At 42.2% G+C, this 16849-nt stretch overlaps 1 protein-coding gene across 1 annotated transcript in view; it reads left to right on the top strand.

The window, feature by feature from the left end:
- The window catches only part of cpsf1 (cleavage and polyadenylation specific factor 1), a 19348-nt gene extending 2504 nt beyond the window's left edge, over positions 1 to 16844 (top strand). The window contains exons 7-38 of the mRNA XM_005942583.3: positions 849 to 995; positions 1195 to 1334; positions 1419 to 1529; positions 1621 to 1714; positions 1800 to 1887; positions 2761 to 2904; positions 3063 to 3114; positions 3201 to 3274; positions 3356 to 3430; positions 3516 to 3596; positions 3895 to 3990; positions 4083 to 4265; positions 5157 to 5298; positions 5500 to 5678; positions 5885 to 6021; positions 6100 to 6280; positions 8515 to 8721; positions 8870 to 8959; positions 9035 to 9181; positions 9276 to 9428; positions 9782 to 9898; positions 10167 to 10257; positions 11207 to 11291; positions 12678 to 12819; positions 12939 to 13091; positions 14649 to 14825; positions 15117 to 15183; positions 15291 to 15338; positions 15417 to 15572; positions 16241 to 16370; positions 16461 to 16599; positions 16676 to 16844. Of these exons, the coding sequence (XP_005942645.1) occupies positions 849 to 995; positions 1195 to 1334; positions 1419 to 1529; positions 1621 to 1714; positions 1800 to 1887; positions 2761 to 2904; positions 3063 to 3114; positions 3201 to 3274; positions 3356 to 3430; positions 3516 to 3596; positions 3895 to 3990; positions 4083 to 4265; positions 5157 to 5298; positions 5500 to 5678; positions 5885 to 6021; positions 6100 to 6280; positions 8515 to 8721; positions 8870 to 8959; positions 9035 to 9181; positions 9276 to 9428; positions 9782 to 9898; positions 10167 to 10257; positions 11207 to 11291; positions 12678 to 12819; positions 12939 to 13091; positions 14649 to 14825; positions 15117 to 15183; positions 15291 to 15338; positions 15417 to 15572; positions 16241 to 16370; positions 16461 to 16599; positions 16676 to 16723 (3874 nt within the window). The 3' untranslated portion in view covers positions 16724 to 16844. The remainder of the gene's footprint in view (positions 1 to 848; positions 996 to 1194; positions 1335 to 1418; positions 1530 to 1620; positions 1715 to 1799; positions 1888 to 2760; positions 2905 to 3062; positions 3115 to 3200; positions 3275 to 3355; positions 3431 to 3515; positions 3597 to 3894; positions 3991 to 4082; positions 4266 to 5156; positions 5299 to 5499; positions 5679 to 5884; positions 6022 to 6099; positions 6281 to 8514; positions 8722 to 8869; positions 8960 to 9034; positions 9182 to 9275; positions 9429 to 9781; positions 9899 to 10166; positions 10258 to 11206; positions 11292 to 12677; positions 12820 to 12938; positions 13092 to 14648; positions 14826 to 15116; positions 15184 to 15290; positions 15339 to 15416; positions 15573 to 16240; positions 16371 to 16460; positions 16600 to 16675) is intronic.
- Positions 16845 to 16849: the final 5 nt, after the last annotated feature.

A 16849-nucleotide genomic window follows, 5' to 3' on the forward strand; every position in this document is an offset into this window, starting at 1 on the left:
GGACAAATATTTTTGCCTCTGGAAAAAAAACTAACCACCACAAATAGTGAAGACTTTGTATTTATTTCTATCGTGACGGGCACTGTATGTAAAACACCTGGACATGACCACATGATAATTAACAGTTAATGCACCAGCACGCAACCAGAAATAAGGGCGGAGACATCAGCCTCTTATGTTACATAGTAGGCTCTTCAAACACTGCAGAACAGTGCTTTGATCCAGCACTCTGAGAACAGCCAGCCTTTTCAGCAATGACACTCCTTCTCTGGAGGGTTTGTGGTTTTGTGTGAACTTGTTTGGGATGCACTGTATTCATAGTATTTGAATTGTAATTTAAATGAAATGGTTTGAATAATTTGAGATGATGTATTTCAGATTTTTATGAGCTACAAGTCGTGATCTTGAAACTTATAACAGAAACGCTAGACTACATGAGAACAGAATATATGAAACTTGTTTTTAAATCAATTACAAAACAAAATGAACTTCAAATCAAATCACTTTTATTGTCACATCACATGTGCAGGTACATTGGTACAGCACATGTGAGTGAAATTCTTGTGTGCGAGCTTCACAAGCAACAGAGTTGTGCAAAATACAATAATGTAAACAAGCAAAATACAAGAAGGGCTACATCTGAAACTAATAAATATATGTACAATATATATAATAGTATATGCTTGTTTTACATCATGAATTTGATGAATGAGTATATAAAACAGAATAATAGAGAAAAGGATGTTAGATCCTCATAAATGTCTCTACGTGATGTTACCTAAACATGCTTTTTCTTTTAATGTTACTGCAGTTTTCAAACGAACGCTGTCTGTTTATCTCTTCTCCAGACCTAAATCCAGCTTCTTGCCCAGCTACATCATTGACGTCCGTGAACTAGATGAGAAGCTCCTCAACATCATTGACATGAAGTTCCTCCACGGCTACTACGAGCCCACGTTGCTCATTCTTTTTGAGCCCAACCAGACATGGCCTGGGTTAGTGCAAACAGATTCAGTTCTGTCAGGAGAAAGGAAAAAAAAATACGAAAATGAGTCGCCTAATATATGCTTGGTGTTCTGCCCAAGTAAAGTATGGATCTGGAAACACTGCATTGGCAACTTGGTATTAATTTGAGTTTCTAAGCAGCCACTTTTATCAGAATTGTCACTTCTCCTATATGCTTTTTTTCCCCAGGCGTGTGGCTGTCCGTCAGGACACTTGCAGCATTGTTGCAATCTCCCTCAACATCATGCAGAAGGTTCATCCTGTCATCTGGTCTCTCAGTAATCTGCCCTTTGATTGTACACAGGTCATGGCTGTCCCCAAACCCATCGGTGAGTTCTGAGGAAGCGTGTCAGTGCTCTGTTGGATATGAATTTGCATTAAGCGAGTGCTGATCACACTTGAAACGTTTGCAGGTGGTGTGGTGGTGTTTGCTGTGAATTCGCTGCTCTATCTGAACCAGAGCGTTCCTCCCTACGGAGTCTCGCTCAATTCTCAGACAAATGGGACCACAGCCTTTCCTCTGCGTAAGATTAATCATTTCAAACCCACGCCTGTACGTGTATCTCTGGGTATGCTGTGATGCTCACCACTCTATGCCATGTCTCGGTTGTGCAGGTGTACAAGATGAAGTGAAGCTCACGCTGGACTGTTGTCAGTCTGACTTTATTGCTTACGACAAGATGGTGATCTCGCTGAAAGGAGGGGAGATGTGAGTTATTGTAACACTACCAGCAGCATGCATGCAAATGTTGATGACATTAAATTATTTCTTACTGGCTGCTGCTGTTTTGCAGTTACGTGTTGACACTGATAACTGACGGCATGAGGAGCGTGCGCGCTTTCCACTTTGACAAAGCTGCTGCCAGCGTCCTGACGACCTGCGTAAGTCCTGCCTCTGACTGTGAGCAGTGATGATCTGGTGATACAGGAGCTCTGACTCTTAAACAAATACTCGTTCTGTCGTGTTTCTGTGGACAGACACAGAGGACATGAGGGAGCAGGATTTGAGCAGGCAAACGTTGCTTTTTTTTTTTATCCCTCTGCTCTAATTCAGAGGGTTATACCAACAGGACAGAATCAAACCACTGTTAACCTTTAAACATACATCAGTCAAAAAGGTTTAGGCTATCATAATTACTGAACTTGGGTCAATGGATACCAGATGAACACTGACGTTTGCTGTCGTCCTGTTTACATTCAATGCTTTCTTTTTCCACAGACTCTTTCAGGTTGTTAACATCTTTAAAAATACAAAATGCAGGTCTTGCAATAGGGTTGGGGTTCTCCCCAGGTACTCTGGCTTCCTCCCACAGTCCAAAGACATGCAGTTAATAGGGATAGGTTAATTGGAAACACTAAATTGCCCATAGGTGTGAATGCGGGAGTCAGTGTGAGTGCGAATGGTTGTCTCCTGTCTGTCTATGTGTTAGCCCCACGACAGACTGGCGACCTGAAAAGCATAAGCTGAAGTGCATGGATGGATGTCTTGCAATACAACAGTGAAAACCCACAATAATAGTTAGAAATGGTTAGGTGTCATCCTGGCCATCCTACTTGTTAACTTATGGAAATGGAAATATGATCATTTCTTGATCAAAGGCTTAGGAGTAATTACTTGTTTTTCCATCCATGTCAGGTCTTAAATTTGCTTTAATTTGACACTTAAATTGATCTTAAAAGCTTCGCTTGTAACTGTGGACCCCCTGAATGATGCAGCCAGTTATACTGTCGCCTTACATTACTCTTCTTCCTTAGATGGTGACCATGGAGCCCGGATACCTTTTCCTGGGTTCCCGCCTCGGAAACTCGCTGCTCCTGAAGTACACAGAGAAACTGCAGGAGACGCCAGCGGAGGAAGGCAAAGAAAGGCAGGACAAAGAAAAAGACAAAGACAAACAAGTGAGCTGGTGCAAATTTAAATACAGCAATTCTTAGATTTGGTGCCAGTTTGAGCGTTGAATTTAGATATAGTATTTTCTAGTTTTTCTCACTGCGCTGGAAAGGTGATGTGTTTTATTTGACGTGTTGTCTCTTTTTTCTTTCTTTCTTTCTTTTAGGAGGAACCACCAAGCAAAAAGAAGCGAGTTGAATCCTCCACCAATTGGACCGGTACATTTCCTGTTTGACATGTGCACAATAGCAGCGTGTGTGAGAACTGCCAGTCTGTGTTATACTCGACTTCTTTGTTTTGTCAGATGAGGTGGATGAGATAGAAGTGTATGGAAGTGAGGCCCAGTCAGGCACTCAGCTGGCCACCTACTCCTTTGAGGTAAAAAGCTTAACTGCTAAGCTTAACTGTGGTGTAGATGTGCATAGAAGATGAGGAAGAGTCTTTTTCTGTCTTTCACAGGTGTGTGATAGCATACTGAACATTGGGCCTTGTGCAAATGCCTCCATGGGTGAACCTGCTTTCCTGTCTGAGGAGGTACAGACAGTTGAAACAGTCTTATATTAATGCTACAGTTAGCTGTTATGAATTGTCAGCTCAATTTTTTTTATTCCACTCACAGTTTCAGAGCAACCCTGAGCCTGACCTGGAAGTTGTAGTTTGCTCTGGCTTCGGCAAGAATGGTGCCCTGTCTGTGCTTCAGGTAAAACCTCCTTACTAGATCAGTCTCTCATTCATGATTTCTGGTACCGCACCGTCCTAAAACCTGTGGTCGCGAGGCCCGTCTGCCACAGGTCCAGTCACGGTGCTAAAGTCAAGTCTGGGTCTACCAGGGCTGCCTCAGAGATCGACGGAGTAGCCTGTAAACACCCCAGAAACAACAATCCTCAGCACATAATTAAAACGCACACAGGGAAGCGTGTGTGAGTCACAACAGTAGAATCGTGTGTCGGTTTTTTCCCTCTTCTTTCATTTGTTAATTTGTTAAATTCTGTTCTCAGAGAAGCATCCGACCCCAAGTAGTCACTACGTTTGAGTTGCCAGGTTGTCACGACATGTGGACTGTGATCTCAAGTGATGTCAAAGAAGACAAAACAGTAAAGTGTTATTGTGTTATTTCTCTAATAAACATCGGAAATAAGTGCTGGCGACACCTTTTAAACTCACATGCTTGTTACGCCTCTCACAGGCTGCAAAAAGCGACGAGTCAGAGGATGGGGCTGAGGCTGAGACGGGTGATGATGGTGAAGAGGGAGAAAAGGACAAAGAGGAGGTGGAAAAGGAGGAAGAGGAGAAGAAGACTGAACCTCCCATGGAGGATGATGCGAAGAAGCATGGCTTCCTCATTCTGAGCAGAGAAGATTCAACAATGGTAAAAACATGTTAATCGATTTTGTTGTGATTGAAGTCGTGGTAAAAGACTGTAACCGATACTCTGCTGCTTTTCTTTGACAAGAAAGATTATTTAAAACATGGAACACAGACTGTATATAAAAGGTGGAAGTAGCTACAGTGATGCCACTCGTTAGTTTTGAACTCCTTTTGAAGCCTCAATGTTAGCGTTAGAAGCGGAAATCAAGCGCTTCAAATGAAATGATCATTTAACTTGTATGGGTGAATCGCACAGATACCTGGTAACTTTTTATTAGTAACAAACTAATAAAAAACGAGAGCTTCACTCACTAAAACTGGAGCACAAACTTATTGGACAGATCGTTCCGGACAACAAGGCAAATTACATGTTAGACGAATCTGTTCAAATGCTCCAGAAGGCACCACAAGTGGTAAATGGCCTGCATTTGTATGTCCCTAAGGACCCCAAAGCGCTTTACACTACATTCAGTCATTCACCCATTCACACACACACAAGCACACACATAGCGAAGAGGTCCATTTCACTGACTCCAATGAAAGGATCTTAGCATTAAGTAGACATGTATACCTGTGTGTCATGCACATGGATGCAGCTTGCTAACCAAGCTTGATAGTGTTAGTTGATAGCTTAGCACTTAGCCCTCTAAGCCAAATAAACTGGCTTTTGGCTTTAAAATAAGAACAGCAGTAAACCAGAGCTTTCCAAAATATGGAAATCAAAACCGACGTGTTTCTCCTCATATACAGTCTGTGGTAGTGACTATTAGAGGGAATTCAAAGTTTGGCTTTATTTTTCAGCGCCTGAAGGTGCTGCTTGATCTTGTAGACTGTTTATTATTTCATCTCTGCTTTTGAAGTTGGATGTAAGCATCTTTGCGTTTTCCTGAAGATCCTTCAAACAGGTCAGGAGATCATGGAGCTGGATACCAGTGGTTTTGCGACTCAGGGACCCACTGTGTATGCTGGGAACATTGGGGACAACAAGTACATCATTCAGGTCTCTCCCATGGGCCTTCGTCTGCTGGAAGGAGGTACGATTAGTTGGTTTATTTATTTTGTAACTTTTGTCCTTAGCTTTGAATAATTGCAGCTGGAAGCTGTTAAACAAAAACCTCATTAAATAAAGTAAAACAAGTTGTTGTGTTTTAAAAGCGTTACTTTAGTGTGTGTGTTTGTTTTGGTTCATCATTTGAGTGATACCTTTAACAATTTTTTTTTTCTTTTTCTGTCAGTGAGACAGCTCCACTTCATCCCCGTGGACCTGGGTTCTCCCATAGTGCATTGCTCTGTGGCTGACCCATATGTGGTTATCATGACTGCTGAGGGAGTGGTCACCATGTTTGTGCTGAAGTCTGACTCGTACATGGGGAAGATGCACCGACTGGCACTGCAGAAACCACAGATTCCCAGCGTGAGTGACCGGTGTTCACAAAAACAAACACACCCCCTGCTGGCCACAGTGAAGCTCACCCAGCAGAGTTGGCCGACTCAGTTTCACTTCTTTAATATTGGCAGCGTTCATGACGGTCTTTCTCTTATGGAAACTGGATTTGCAAAACGCTCTTATGTGGTTCTCAGCAGTATTAACCTTGGTTAAACTGGTTTCTGATTTAACAGCAATCTCGTGTCATTACACTGTGCGCCTACCGAGACGTGAGCGGAATGTTTACAACAGAAAACAAAGTGAGCTGCTCCATCAAAGAGGACACCATCAGGAGTCAGTCTGAAGCAGAGACCATCATCCATGACATGAGGTAAGAGTTCAGTTCGCCTCCTCACTGACGCCTTCAGCCAGTCTTCACACTGCTGACTGTTATTAAATGCGTGTGCAGCAACACAGTGGATGACGAGGAGGAAATGCTGTACGGAGACTCGAATGCGAGTGCAACGTCTGCCAAGGAAGATATGAACCGCAGCTTTGTGGCACCGGCAACGTCTGGGAGCGAGGCGACCTCGAGCAAAGCAGAGCCAACCCATTGGTGCATGATCATCAGGGAGAATGGAGTGATGGAGGTATGGTGATAGTTGTTTACTGGAATCTACTGAATGCTGATTCACCATTTATTCTATTTACAATGGAAAACAAACATGTAAGATGCTTTTAGAACTTTCACAAGAGAGATGTAATTTAAAGTCACATTTAAAAGCGTGTATTTCTTTCTGATGTTTTTTTTTTTTTTTAAGTAATGATCAATGCACTGGGTAAAACGTCTGCACTCAGCTGGGGAGGGTTCATTTTCTCTGAAGTGGGATTGTATCAGGTCCTTGTGGACAGTCCGTGCGTTCCCTACAGTACCGACCTGCACACAAACTAAAGCCATTTTCTGCTGTGGACACAATCAGCAGCACACTGATTGTAAACACCTAAAAGAATCAATAAGGTTTCAAGTGTTTGCTGTCTTAGAACATTTTCACCACTTCTGCTGGCATCAGAAAGCTCTTTCAGACAATGAAGTGAAGCCGTCACACTCCACTAGAAACTTCATTTACTGCGACCTCTGTCAGTTTGTGTTATTTTGTGACTGCAGTTGTTTAGTGTACATTCAAACTAATAAAACTGCACAGTCACACAGACTAGACTGAATATTTTTCACTTTTTTTTCCTCAAAGACGTCTGGATGCTTTGAAGAAGATAAGTTTTTATTTACAGTGTTTCCTCATATTACAAACAGAGGGAGAGTGGGAGAGCTTCAAACACTGGCAAGACTTTTCTGAGGGAACTCTTAACAGTATGAACACTTTGGAAAAAGGTAGAAAACTCCATGTCACTAAGCCCTAATTGGCGCTAATGGAGAATATCAAACCACCTCAGGTTTTAGCTATTTATTTTAGCTCATTAGTTTAACCACAATCTCATCACACTCTGTCACATGGATCAAGAAATGTTTGATTGAGAAATCTGAGTTCAGTCTTCATCTAAACCAGTGAATAATCAGCTTCGGGGCAGCCTTTTAAAGCCCACCTCCACAGTTGGTTCTGATTGTTTACATAACTTGCTCTTTCTGTTGGTTTTCTTGAGGTGAGAGGTAATTGGACTAATGGCTGCATCTTCCTTTGTCAGTGATTTTTATGCAGTTAAAAGACTCTTGGCCTCAGCTAAGCTGTTATTGGTAATATGAGTGTTTGATCTTTCAGTATGTTGAAACTGTGTACTGCACACTGTTAAATCAGACATAATTAGCAATTTCCAAATTAGTTTGGTTAAAGTGATCTGTGTTATTCTACTCCCAAGCAAACATTATTTTCCTGGGAAAAAGGATTTATCAGGTGCTGTTGGAGGGAAGAAATAAGCTAGCAAGCTGCTTAAAAAATCAAAAGCTAAAAAGCAGGGAGGTTTTAGAGGGTTTGAAGTTGACATGATGCTCTGCAGCTTCTAGGTATTGCTGGCTACTTTAGAAACTAGAGGAACAGTAATGTATTTCATACGTTTTATGCAGCGAAGCACAAAGGTATATTGTTTTCAGTGAAAGTACATTTCACTTTAGTTTAGTAGTTGTGACACTTGATGGACAAAAAGCAGCCAGCACTGTGTCTGAGATGCTACTTTCACAACAAAGTAAACAATGTTTTTGGAAAGTTTCAGTTGTTTCCAAAGAGCTGTGACTCTGAGCTGATGGAGACTCATTTCCGATGCATGATATAATTCTGAGGTGTTGTAGTGCACAGCTTGATTTTATTTTAAATTAGCTTAAAGGTGTGCTACACTTTGTAATCTTAACACAGTTGTACAACTCTAGCATGACTTTGAAGAAACACACAAGAGACTTATTATTTAATCACTTAACACAGCGGTCCCCGACCTTTTTGCGCCACGGACCGGCCTTTAAGGTGTCGCGGATAAATACAACAAAATAAAACTAGTACCGGTACAGAAAAAAAGAAGATTTATTCATAACACACGTGAAAAGACTCAGGAAAACCGAGTTAACGATAAAAACGATAACAAAATAACGCGGAAAACCGATAAAAACCCTGAAAACCATACATTTCAGACCTGAGCCTCAACTCTTGTGGCCTGGTACCAAACGACTCATGGACCAGTACCGGTCCGAGGCCCGGGGGTTGGGGACCGCTGACTTAACAGATTGATCTGTGGTTCACAGCCAGTTTTTTCCTGGATGTTGACTTGCAGTTTGTTACAGTTTGTGTGAACATACAATAAAACTGAACTTGAAAATAACACATGATCAGTATGTACAGTAAAGAATCAGAAGAACACTCATTTTGACTGCTGGTTATTTGAACAGATTTATCAGCTGCCAGACTGGCGCTTGGTGTTCCTGGTGAAGAACTTCCCAGTGGGCCAAAGGGTGCTGGTGGACAGTTCCTCTGGCCAATCGGCAACACAGGGGGACGGTAAAAAAGAAGAAGTCACCCGTCAAGGAGAGATTCCATTAGTCAAAGAAGTGGCTTTGGTTTCACTTGGCAACAATCACAGTAAACCATATTTGCTGGTGAGTTTTTACAGTTTTCAGTGCTAAGGTCAGATGTTGTGTTGGAAAACTCTTCTCCACCTCCCAACACTCTACAGTCACTTCTGCTGTGTCATATTAATCATTCACCAGATGTAAAAAAAAAATCTACATTTTCATTGTTTTCTAGGTCCACGTTGAACAAGAGCTTCTGATCTATGAAGCGTTCCAGTATGATCAACAACAGCCACAAAACAACCTGAAAGTCCGCTTCAAAAAAGTGTGTGCACTGATAAAATTAAATCAAGTCAGCTTAGGTGACGCCTCATTAACCGTGTCACCGGACTCTCCACAGGTACCCCACAACATTAACTTCAGGGAAAAGAAATCCAAGCTCAAGAAAGATAAGAAAGCAGAGAGCAGTGCCACCGAGGAAAATTCCGGCGTGAAAGGTCGGATTGCCAGGTTCAGATACTTTGAGGACATCTCTGGATACTCAGGAGTAAGAATGCCTTTGTTAAGAACTAATTATAGACCTTTGTTATTCAAGAAACAGCCCTGCAACCAGGAGTCTTTTTGTGTCTTTGCTATCCCAGGTATTTATCTGCGGCCCGTCTCCTCACTGGATGTTGGTCACGTCTCGTGGAGCGTTGAGGCTTCACCCAATGACCATTGATGGCTCCATTGAGTCTTTCTCCCCCTTCCATAATATCAACTGCCCCAAAGGTTTTCTGTACTTTAACAAACAGGTACAAGAACTGTTTGTTTTATTTTATTGTTGTACTTTACTAGACTGCACTGAGCTGGTTTTTATTATTAAATCGGTAGACAAATTACGACGTGCAGACATTTTTGTCCTCAGAGCTTTATGAATATAAACGTGGAGGTCCTGAAGAGTTTAGAAATTCAGTGTTTTTTTGCACACGTTAAGAAAAGAGACCACAGAGGAAGGAGCGTAATTATTCTGGAACAGCACCAGGTTTAATTGTCTCAGCTGAGAAAGTGTTTGAAGATCACTAAAGCAAGCCAGAAGTGACATTACAGGAAGTAAACAAACCAAATCAGATCCTTGAGGCTTTTCTGTGTGTGTGCTCTCCCACAGGGCGAGCTAAGGATCAGCGTTCTGCCCACGTATCTGTCCTACGACGCCCCGTGGCCAGTCAGAAAAATCCCTCTGAGGTGCACCGTCCACTATGTCTCCTACCACGTGGAATCCAAGGCAAGGCTCTTCTCGCTAAGCCCTCACAGCACCAAAGGCGCCGAAGCCTCGACACACATTTGAGGCGAAACACATTCCCCGGACTCAAACACATCCACTCAGATAACACGATGCAAAATAAAAGCATATTGATCGAGGAGATGAAAGGCTTCTGGCCTTGAAGTTTTTCTTACCGGAAAAGAAAAAAAATCAATGCAGGGTGACTTTGAAGGGATTAAGTCTTTGATGTGAACCTTTTTTAGTGGGATTCTGTATTTTTTCCTTTCAGGTGTATGCTGTGTGCACCAGTGTGAAAGAACCATGCACACGCATTCCGAGGATGACAGGAGAGGAGAAGGAATACGAAGTCATAGAACGAGGTCAGTGTTTCGGAGACCGTCTCTAAAGCACCTTCTGTTGTTTAAATGTGCTGTAGAAATAAAACAGACTTGACAGTCAACACAAAAAGATTATTATATAGAGATTTAATAAATAATATTAATAATTGTTTATTTAGCACAGTTCAACTCAGAGGATAGAAACAAAGTATCGATGCTATTGGACTGGTAGCTATCCAGTCCCAGCACCTGCGTTGGTATTGATATTATCAATGTATGAAAGTAGTGATCAGCCTTTCCAGCAAAAATGTTATTCACTGATCACTTGACAGCCTTTATTCAAAGAATATAGATTCAGTACATACAGAATATTTGACCTTAGATTAGATTAATTGCTGTTTAAATACAGGGAGGTTCTATTTATCGGTTACTTCAGGGGATCATTTAGAAGTATTTGACAAACTACTTTTAGTTGGCTATTTGAGCTTTTTAAAAAATGAATTTAATCAGTCATGTTAAACTCAACTATTTGCAGATACTTTTAGCTGTTTTTGCTTTTTTAACTTGGAAACTACATTAAGCTGGAATTTCTCTGTTATTCACAGCTGTGTCTTTCAGTTATTTCTAAATTACGTTTTGTTATTCAGTCAGCCATTTACAATATATTTCCTGAATATTGTGGTTTTGTTTGTATTTAAAGTGTCACCTTGATGCCAATTTAACTGTCTATTCATTGTTTTTGGTGATTTGTCTGCTTTTAGCTAGTTTTCAGTCATATTTTTGCATAGTTACAGACAAATATGTCATCTTAAGCTACCGGGCTTTTGACTTGTGGTGAATGCATGACATTGAGCTCTCCTCCATAGCTGCTAGCGCAATCGTTTTTGTGTCACTGCTTTTACTGAAGATCAGTGTAAATCTGATCTGTCTTTGGCTGATTTGTTTCCATGTGAATAGAGAGCATTGACGTTTCTCCTCTTGCCCCCTGCAGATGAACGCTACATTCATCCGCAGCAGGAGAAGTTCTCAATCCAGCTCATCTCTCCAGTGAGCTGGGAGGCCATTCCCAACACACGGTAAAAGCTTTTTATTGCACTGCTTTAAAGAGCCATAGTGCAGTTTGTGAAATCAATAGAAATGCTTTGTTTTAATAGATACTGGGCAGCCACGGAGAAAGTGGTCCAGCCCAGATTGTGCCAGTTTTATTTTCTCATTTTCCCTGCCCTGAGCTGTTCCACTGGAGACTGTGGGAGAAGTGTGGGCTTTAATTGAAAGTCTTGGGCCATTTATCCAAGTTGTTGTAGACTATAAATTTAGTCTCACGTGGCTGCTTACCTTCATCAGTTGAAAATATTGAGTGGTTTATCCAAGTCCCTGTTCATTAACTACTCTGCATTATTATTAGCGCTCCTCTGAGTGCTTCTCTGTGAGCAGCTGAACGATGCATTATGTAAGTCATAATGCATCGTCTTCTTAAGCAGCATATTTTGGGGCACTGAGCTTTTGTATTCCTGTGTTTGATGTTGAAGTGCATTTCCATTCAGGATCATTTGATCTGTTATTGTGAAGCAGGGACAGCTGAGGCTTTCTGCCAGTTTAAAGTCTTCAGATTAGGAAACACTTTTAGTTGAACGAACTGTTTTAGATGTACTCAGAAAGTATCTTCAAATGCTGTGTCTAAAGAGCAGCTGCTTTACTGCAAGTTACTGTAATGTAACTTTTTTGAGCGCTTTGATCACACTTCACTTGCATAAGAGCGTGACCTCTTCAAAGGACGATGGAGAACTTAGTTACAGGCAGATAACTCAGACTAGTGAGCTAGTGTTTCCCTGGTTTAAGCCCAGGAGAAGTTTTAGTATTTTAGTTTCATGCTGCTGCTTTAGGTCTGCTTTCTTTCGCTTTGCTCAAATCGCCCACTTTAAAAAGTTCACCTTCCTTTTCCCCAAGTCATTATCAAAAAAAAAGTTCAGGTTTGACTTTTAGTGAACTAAAGGTCTGCTTAATGGTGCAACATAGTATGTTTATTTTCTCTTCAGAATTTATATTGATTCAACTTTCCGCTCATGCTTTTGCCCTGGGCCTCCATGCCCCACCAATGTGACCCACCTCACAGTTTGAGATCCCCTGCTCTTTGTATCCCTCTCTGTATATGATTTATACAATAAAAATCAATCACCCGTAGTGCACACTTGGGGGTTTTTCCCCACTCAAAGCCCCCCCAGCGTTGCTTCGATCGTCACAAAATCACCCAGAGAAAAAAGTCGTCTCACACTGGCTGCTCGACCATATGTACCTGATTGATGATTTCCTGCTGAGCTGGCAGTCTTTCTAGCACCTTCTCCATATTGACATATAATCTATACAGCCATATAAATCCCAGTAATCTATGACCGGACGATGCTGTATCATAGATAGATGGTTGCTAACAGGAGTGAATGATTGTGATGCCTGTCTCCATAAAGGATTGACCTGGAGGAGTGGGAACACGTCACGTGCATGAAGACGGTGGCACTGAGGAGTCAGGAGACTGTGTCTGGACTGAAGGGTTACATCGCAGCAGGAACGTGTCTGATGCAGGGGGAGGAGGTCACCTGCAGGGGCCGGGTGAGCTGGAAATGAAACATTATGTAGTCTCTTCCTCCCACATGTCACCTCGTAACAAAACTGCTTTGTTAACTTCCATTAAATTCGTTTTTTGTTTTTCAATTTTGTCTCACCTTCAGATTCTGATCCTGGATGTGATTGAAGTGGTGCCGGAGCCCGGCCAGCCCCTCACCAAGAACAAGTTTAAAGTGCTCTATGAGAAGGAGCAGAAGGGACCGGTGACTGCTCTGTGTCACTGTAACGGATACCTGGTGTCAGCCATCGGCCAGAAGGTCTGAAAAACACTCATGACATGGCTGCATATAGCGACACCAGTGCTCCGTCACACTGGGTCTGGTTATTGAACAGTACTCAAACATTTACCTGGTCGGAGGAGTCCTAGCCTGCTTTCTAATCCAGCCTGTACACACCATCCCACTCAGTGAAAAGGGTCACACTGTAGGGTCTTTAATGGATCAGTTGTCCACCATTAAAATTTAGTACTTGTAAAAGTTTGTTATTGCTGTATATTAGGGATGCACCGATAACACTTTTTTGGAAACGAGTACGAGTACTTGCATTTCAGTACTCGCCAATACAGATACCGAGTACTTAATAAAAACATGATTTAAATTTACAGGTAACAGCTTTAGTCCTATAATTTAACAAAAAAAAAAACCAAGGGACTGGTTGGAATTAAGAACATTTATTTAAAATGAAAAGCATGTTGCATGCAACATATTACAGAATAAATAATTATGAAAAATAAATTTAAACAGTGACAGTGCAACTCAAGTATTTTTTTCAGTTTATTGTAAACTCTGCCGCTTTGGACAACACATGGGGCATTAATAAACATCTTTGCTATTTAGTGCACAATATTTGAATAAACTAACAACAACCACCAAAATAGAACTGTGGCAGTCAGTGCAACTGAGGTAGGTATTAACATCAAGTATAAGATGACTCACTTAAAGGAGAGAAAAAGTGAGTGGCAGGGTTTTTGTTTTTTTTTAAGAAAAGTAGCTTTTCTGCATTATCAGCAGTCAGACTGTTTCTGTTTTCATCTATAATGTGTGACACTGAGCTAAAAAGCCTTTCACTTTCCACACTGCTACACAGGGCTGAGAGCTATTTACGCGTCTGTTTCTCTGTTTAGAAGTCTCACAAGCACAGTCACAGCTGGGATGACATCAGAGGCTAGTGCGTCGTAGCTGCTCACTTTTTTAGTTAGTTCCTCAAAGGGGGCGAGGATGGCAACAGTCGTCTCCATAAGAGCCCATTGGTGAGCGGTGAGATAGTCAGGGAGGTCATGCTCAGACACCCCCAGCACTCGCTTTTGCTCCATGAGGGACTGGAGCATGTAATACGTGCTCTTTCTTTTCGCGTCTTCGTTCACTTTGAAATAGTTCCACACGGCTGACTTGTCTCACCTGCCCTTCTCTCAGCTCTGAGCTGCAGCCGGGGCCTGGCGGCGGGCACTCGGGGCCTGTGATTAACCCCTTACATGCCGCTCAAACATAGACAGGTCTCAGACCGTGGTATCGGTCTTTTAATGAGTACGAGTACTTTAGAAAATGTGGTATCGAGGCCGATACCCGATACCGGTATCGGTGCATCCCTACTGTATATTTTAGAAAATGTTGCATAAGCAGTCAGATTTCACTATCTGACTGATTGTGCCCGGTCGCCTCTCATCTGGACTCACTTATTATTAAGCCACTGAATTTTTTGTCAGGATGCTCGCTGGAGTTTAAATGACCTTTAATGTTTCATTTTTGAAATTCTGCGATAATCACCCGAAGAGGTGAGTCGCCCGCAAAAACAAATGGTATAACTTCCTCTTTCAGATCTTCCTGTGGGTCCTGAAGGACAATGATCTGACGGGTATGGCCTTCATCGACACGCAGCTCTACATCCACCAGATGTTCAGCATCAAGAATTTCATCCTGGCTGCTGACTTGATGAAGAGCATCTCGCTACTGCGCTACCAGGAGGAGAGCAAGACGCTGTCTCTTGTCAGCAGGGTGAGGAGGAAACGCCACGACTCAATGGGTGGAGCCTGTCCCAGACTCAAACGTCTGTCATTTCAAATGAAGTCAGGGTTGTAAACAGTCAGGAAAGATGTGCTGTATGAGAGTGTAAATCAGGATTACAGCACACAGTGGAGGGTGTACTGATGAAGATCTGTGAGTGATTACTGATGTCTTTCAGCCAGGTTCATCTTGACGAGAGCAGCTCTGGCAGCAGGGGATGATTCAGGGGCCTGTAGCCTTCTCTGTTGGGTTTTAACTCTTTTCTTATTGTTTTGGCAACAGGATGCAAAGCCTTTAGAAGTCTACAGCATCGAATTCATGGTGGATAACAACCAGCTTGGATTCTTGGGTAACGTCTGAAATAATCTTTATTTTACAAAAACAATCAACAACAACAAAGAAACTTTAATGATCAAATCGTTTTCTCACAAAGCTTTTCTGTTCTCTTGCTTCCAGTGTCAGATCGAGACAAGAACCTCTATGTTTACATGTATTTGCCTGAAGGTACGTGCTGTAGATGTTTTGTAACTTAATTTAAAATTACACAGTCCTTGTTAAGTGCTCCGTGTGTGTGTGTTGCAGCTAAAGAGAGCTTTGGAGGAATGCGCCTGCTGAGGCGAGCGGACTTCAACGCCGGAGCTAACATCAACACTTTTTGGCGGATGCCGTGCAGAGGGGCGCTGGACGCTAGCAGCAAAAAGGCTCTAACCTGGGACAACAAGCACATCACGTGGTTCGGTGGGTAGCACAAGGCTTTACCGGGAGAATCAAAACTCATACCAACAAATATTCCTTTTACTAACTGAACTAAGCTGATGTTACCGAATCACATTCAGTCACAACATTGCAAATGTGCTGTGAGCCAAAGATATTCAATTTAATTCATATCAGTTTTATTTATATAGCGCCAAATCACAACAACAGTCGCCTCAAGGCGCTTTACATTGTACAGTAGATCGTACAATAATAAAGGAAAACCCAACATTCATATGACCCCCTATGAGCAAGCACTTTGGCAACACTGGGAAGGAAAAACTCCCTTTTAACAGGAAGAAACCTCCGGCAGAACCAGGCTCAGGGAGGGGCGGGGCCATCTGCTGCGACCGGTTGGGGTGAGAGGATATGACAGTAAATTAAAACACGAAATTTGATGTAACTGAAAACAAACTGTAAACGATGTATTTTAAAACTAAAAGTTCTTGTTAAAAATGAGTTTCTCCCTCCCACTGTCACCAAAGCACTTGCTCAGAGTCTTTACGTTACAATATAAAGTGAGGCGATTGTTGTTACTGATTTATGCTGATTTTATTTTGTGAACTTATCACAATCGCCAAATCACAACCAGTATGAATCACATGGTAATGAGAAGCTTCAGTTCCCTATATGAACTAATCATGTTCCCACAGCAACCCTGGATGGAGGCATCGGCCTGCTCCTCCCCATGCAGGAGAAGACTTACCGCCGTCTGCTGATGTTGCAAAATGCGCTCACCACCATGCTGCCTCATCACGCGGGTCTGAACCCAAAAGCCTTCAGGTTAGCAGCACTGCAGCTTTCTGACATGAATTATGAAACGTTACAGTTCAGGATGCTGATGTGAGTGACGTGTTTGTCTATGGTATCCAGAATGCTGCACAGCGACAGGCGGAGCCTTCAGAATCCTGTGAAGAACATCCTGGATGGAGAGCTGCTCAACAAGTACCTGTACCTCAGCACGATGGAGCGCAGCGAGCTGGCCAAGAAGATCGGGACGACTCAGGACATCGTGAGTGCACAGAATAGCAGAGCGGAGCTTCCCGTTAGCTCAGCTCTTCGCTCATTTAATTTCCTTCTCCCTGCAGATCCTGGATGACCTTCTGGAGATCGACAGAGTAACGGCTCATTTCTGAACGCCACATTCCTGCTTCTTCTTCACTGAGTTGTTTTATAGTGAACAGAAGACTTTTTGTTATGGAAACTTTGATTTGTTTTCTTAGAATATTTTGTATAAAAGAGGGAAGAAAAACAAACCAAGA

The sequence above is a fragment of the Haplochromis burtoni genome, unplaced genomic scaffold, assembly GCF_018398535.1.
Source record: "Haplochromis burtoni strain Fernald_Lab_line unplaced genomic scaffold, NCSU_Asbu1 Contig_340, whole genome shotgun sequence".
Classification (NCBI taxonomy): Eukaryota; Metazoa; Chordata; class Actinopteri; order Cichliformes; family Cichlidae; genus Haplochromis; species Haplochromis burtoni.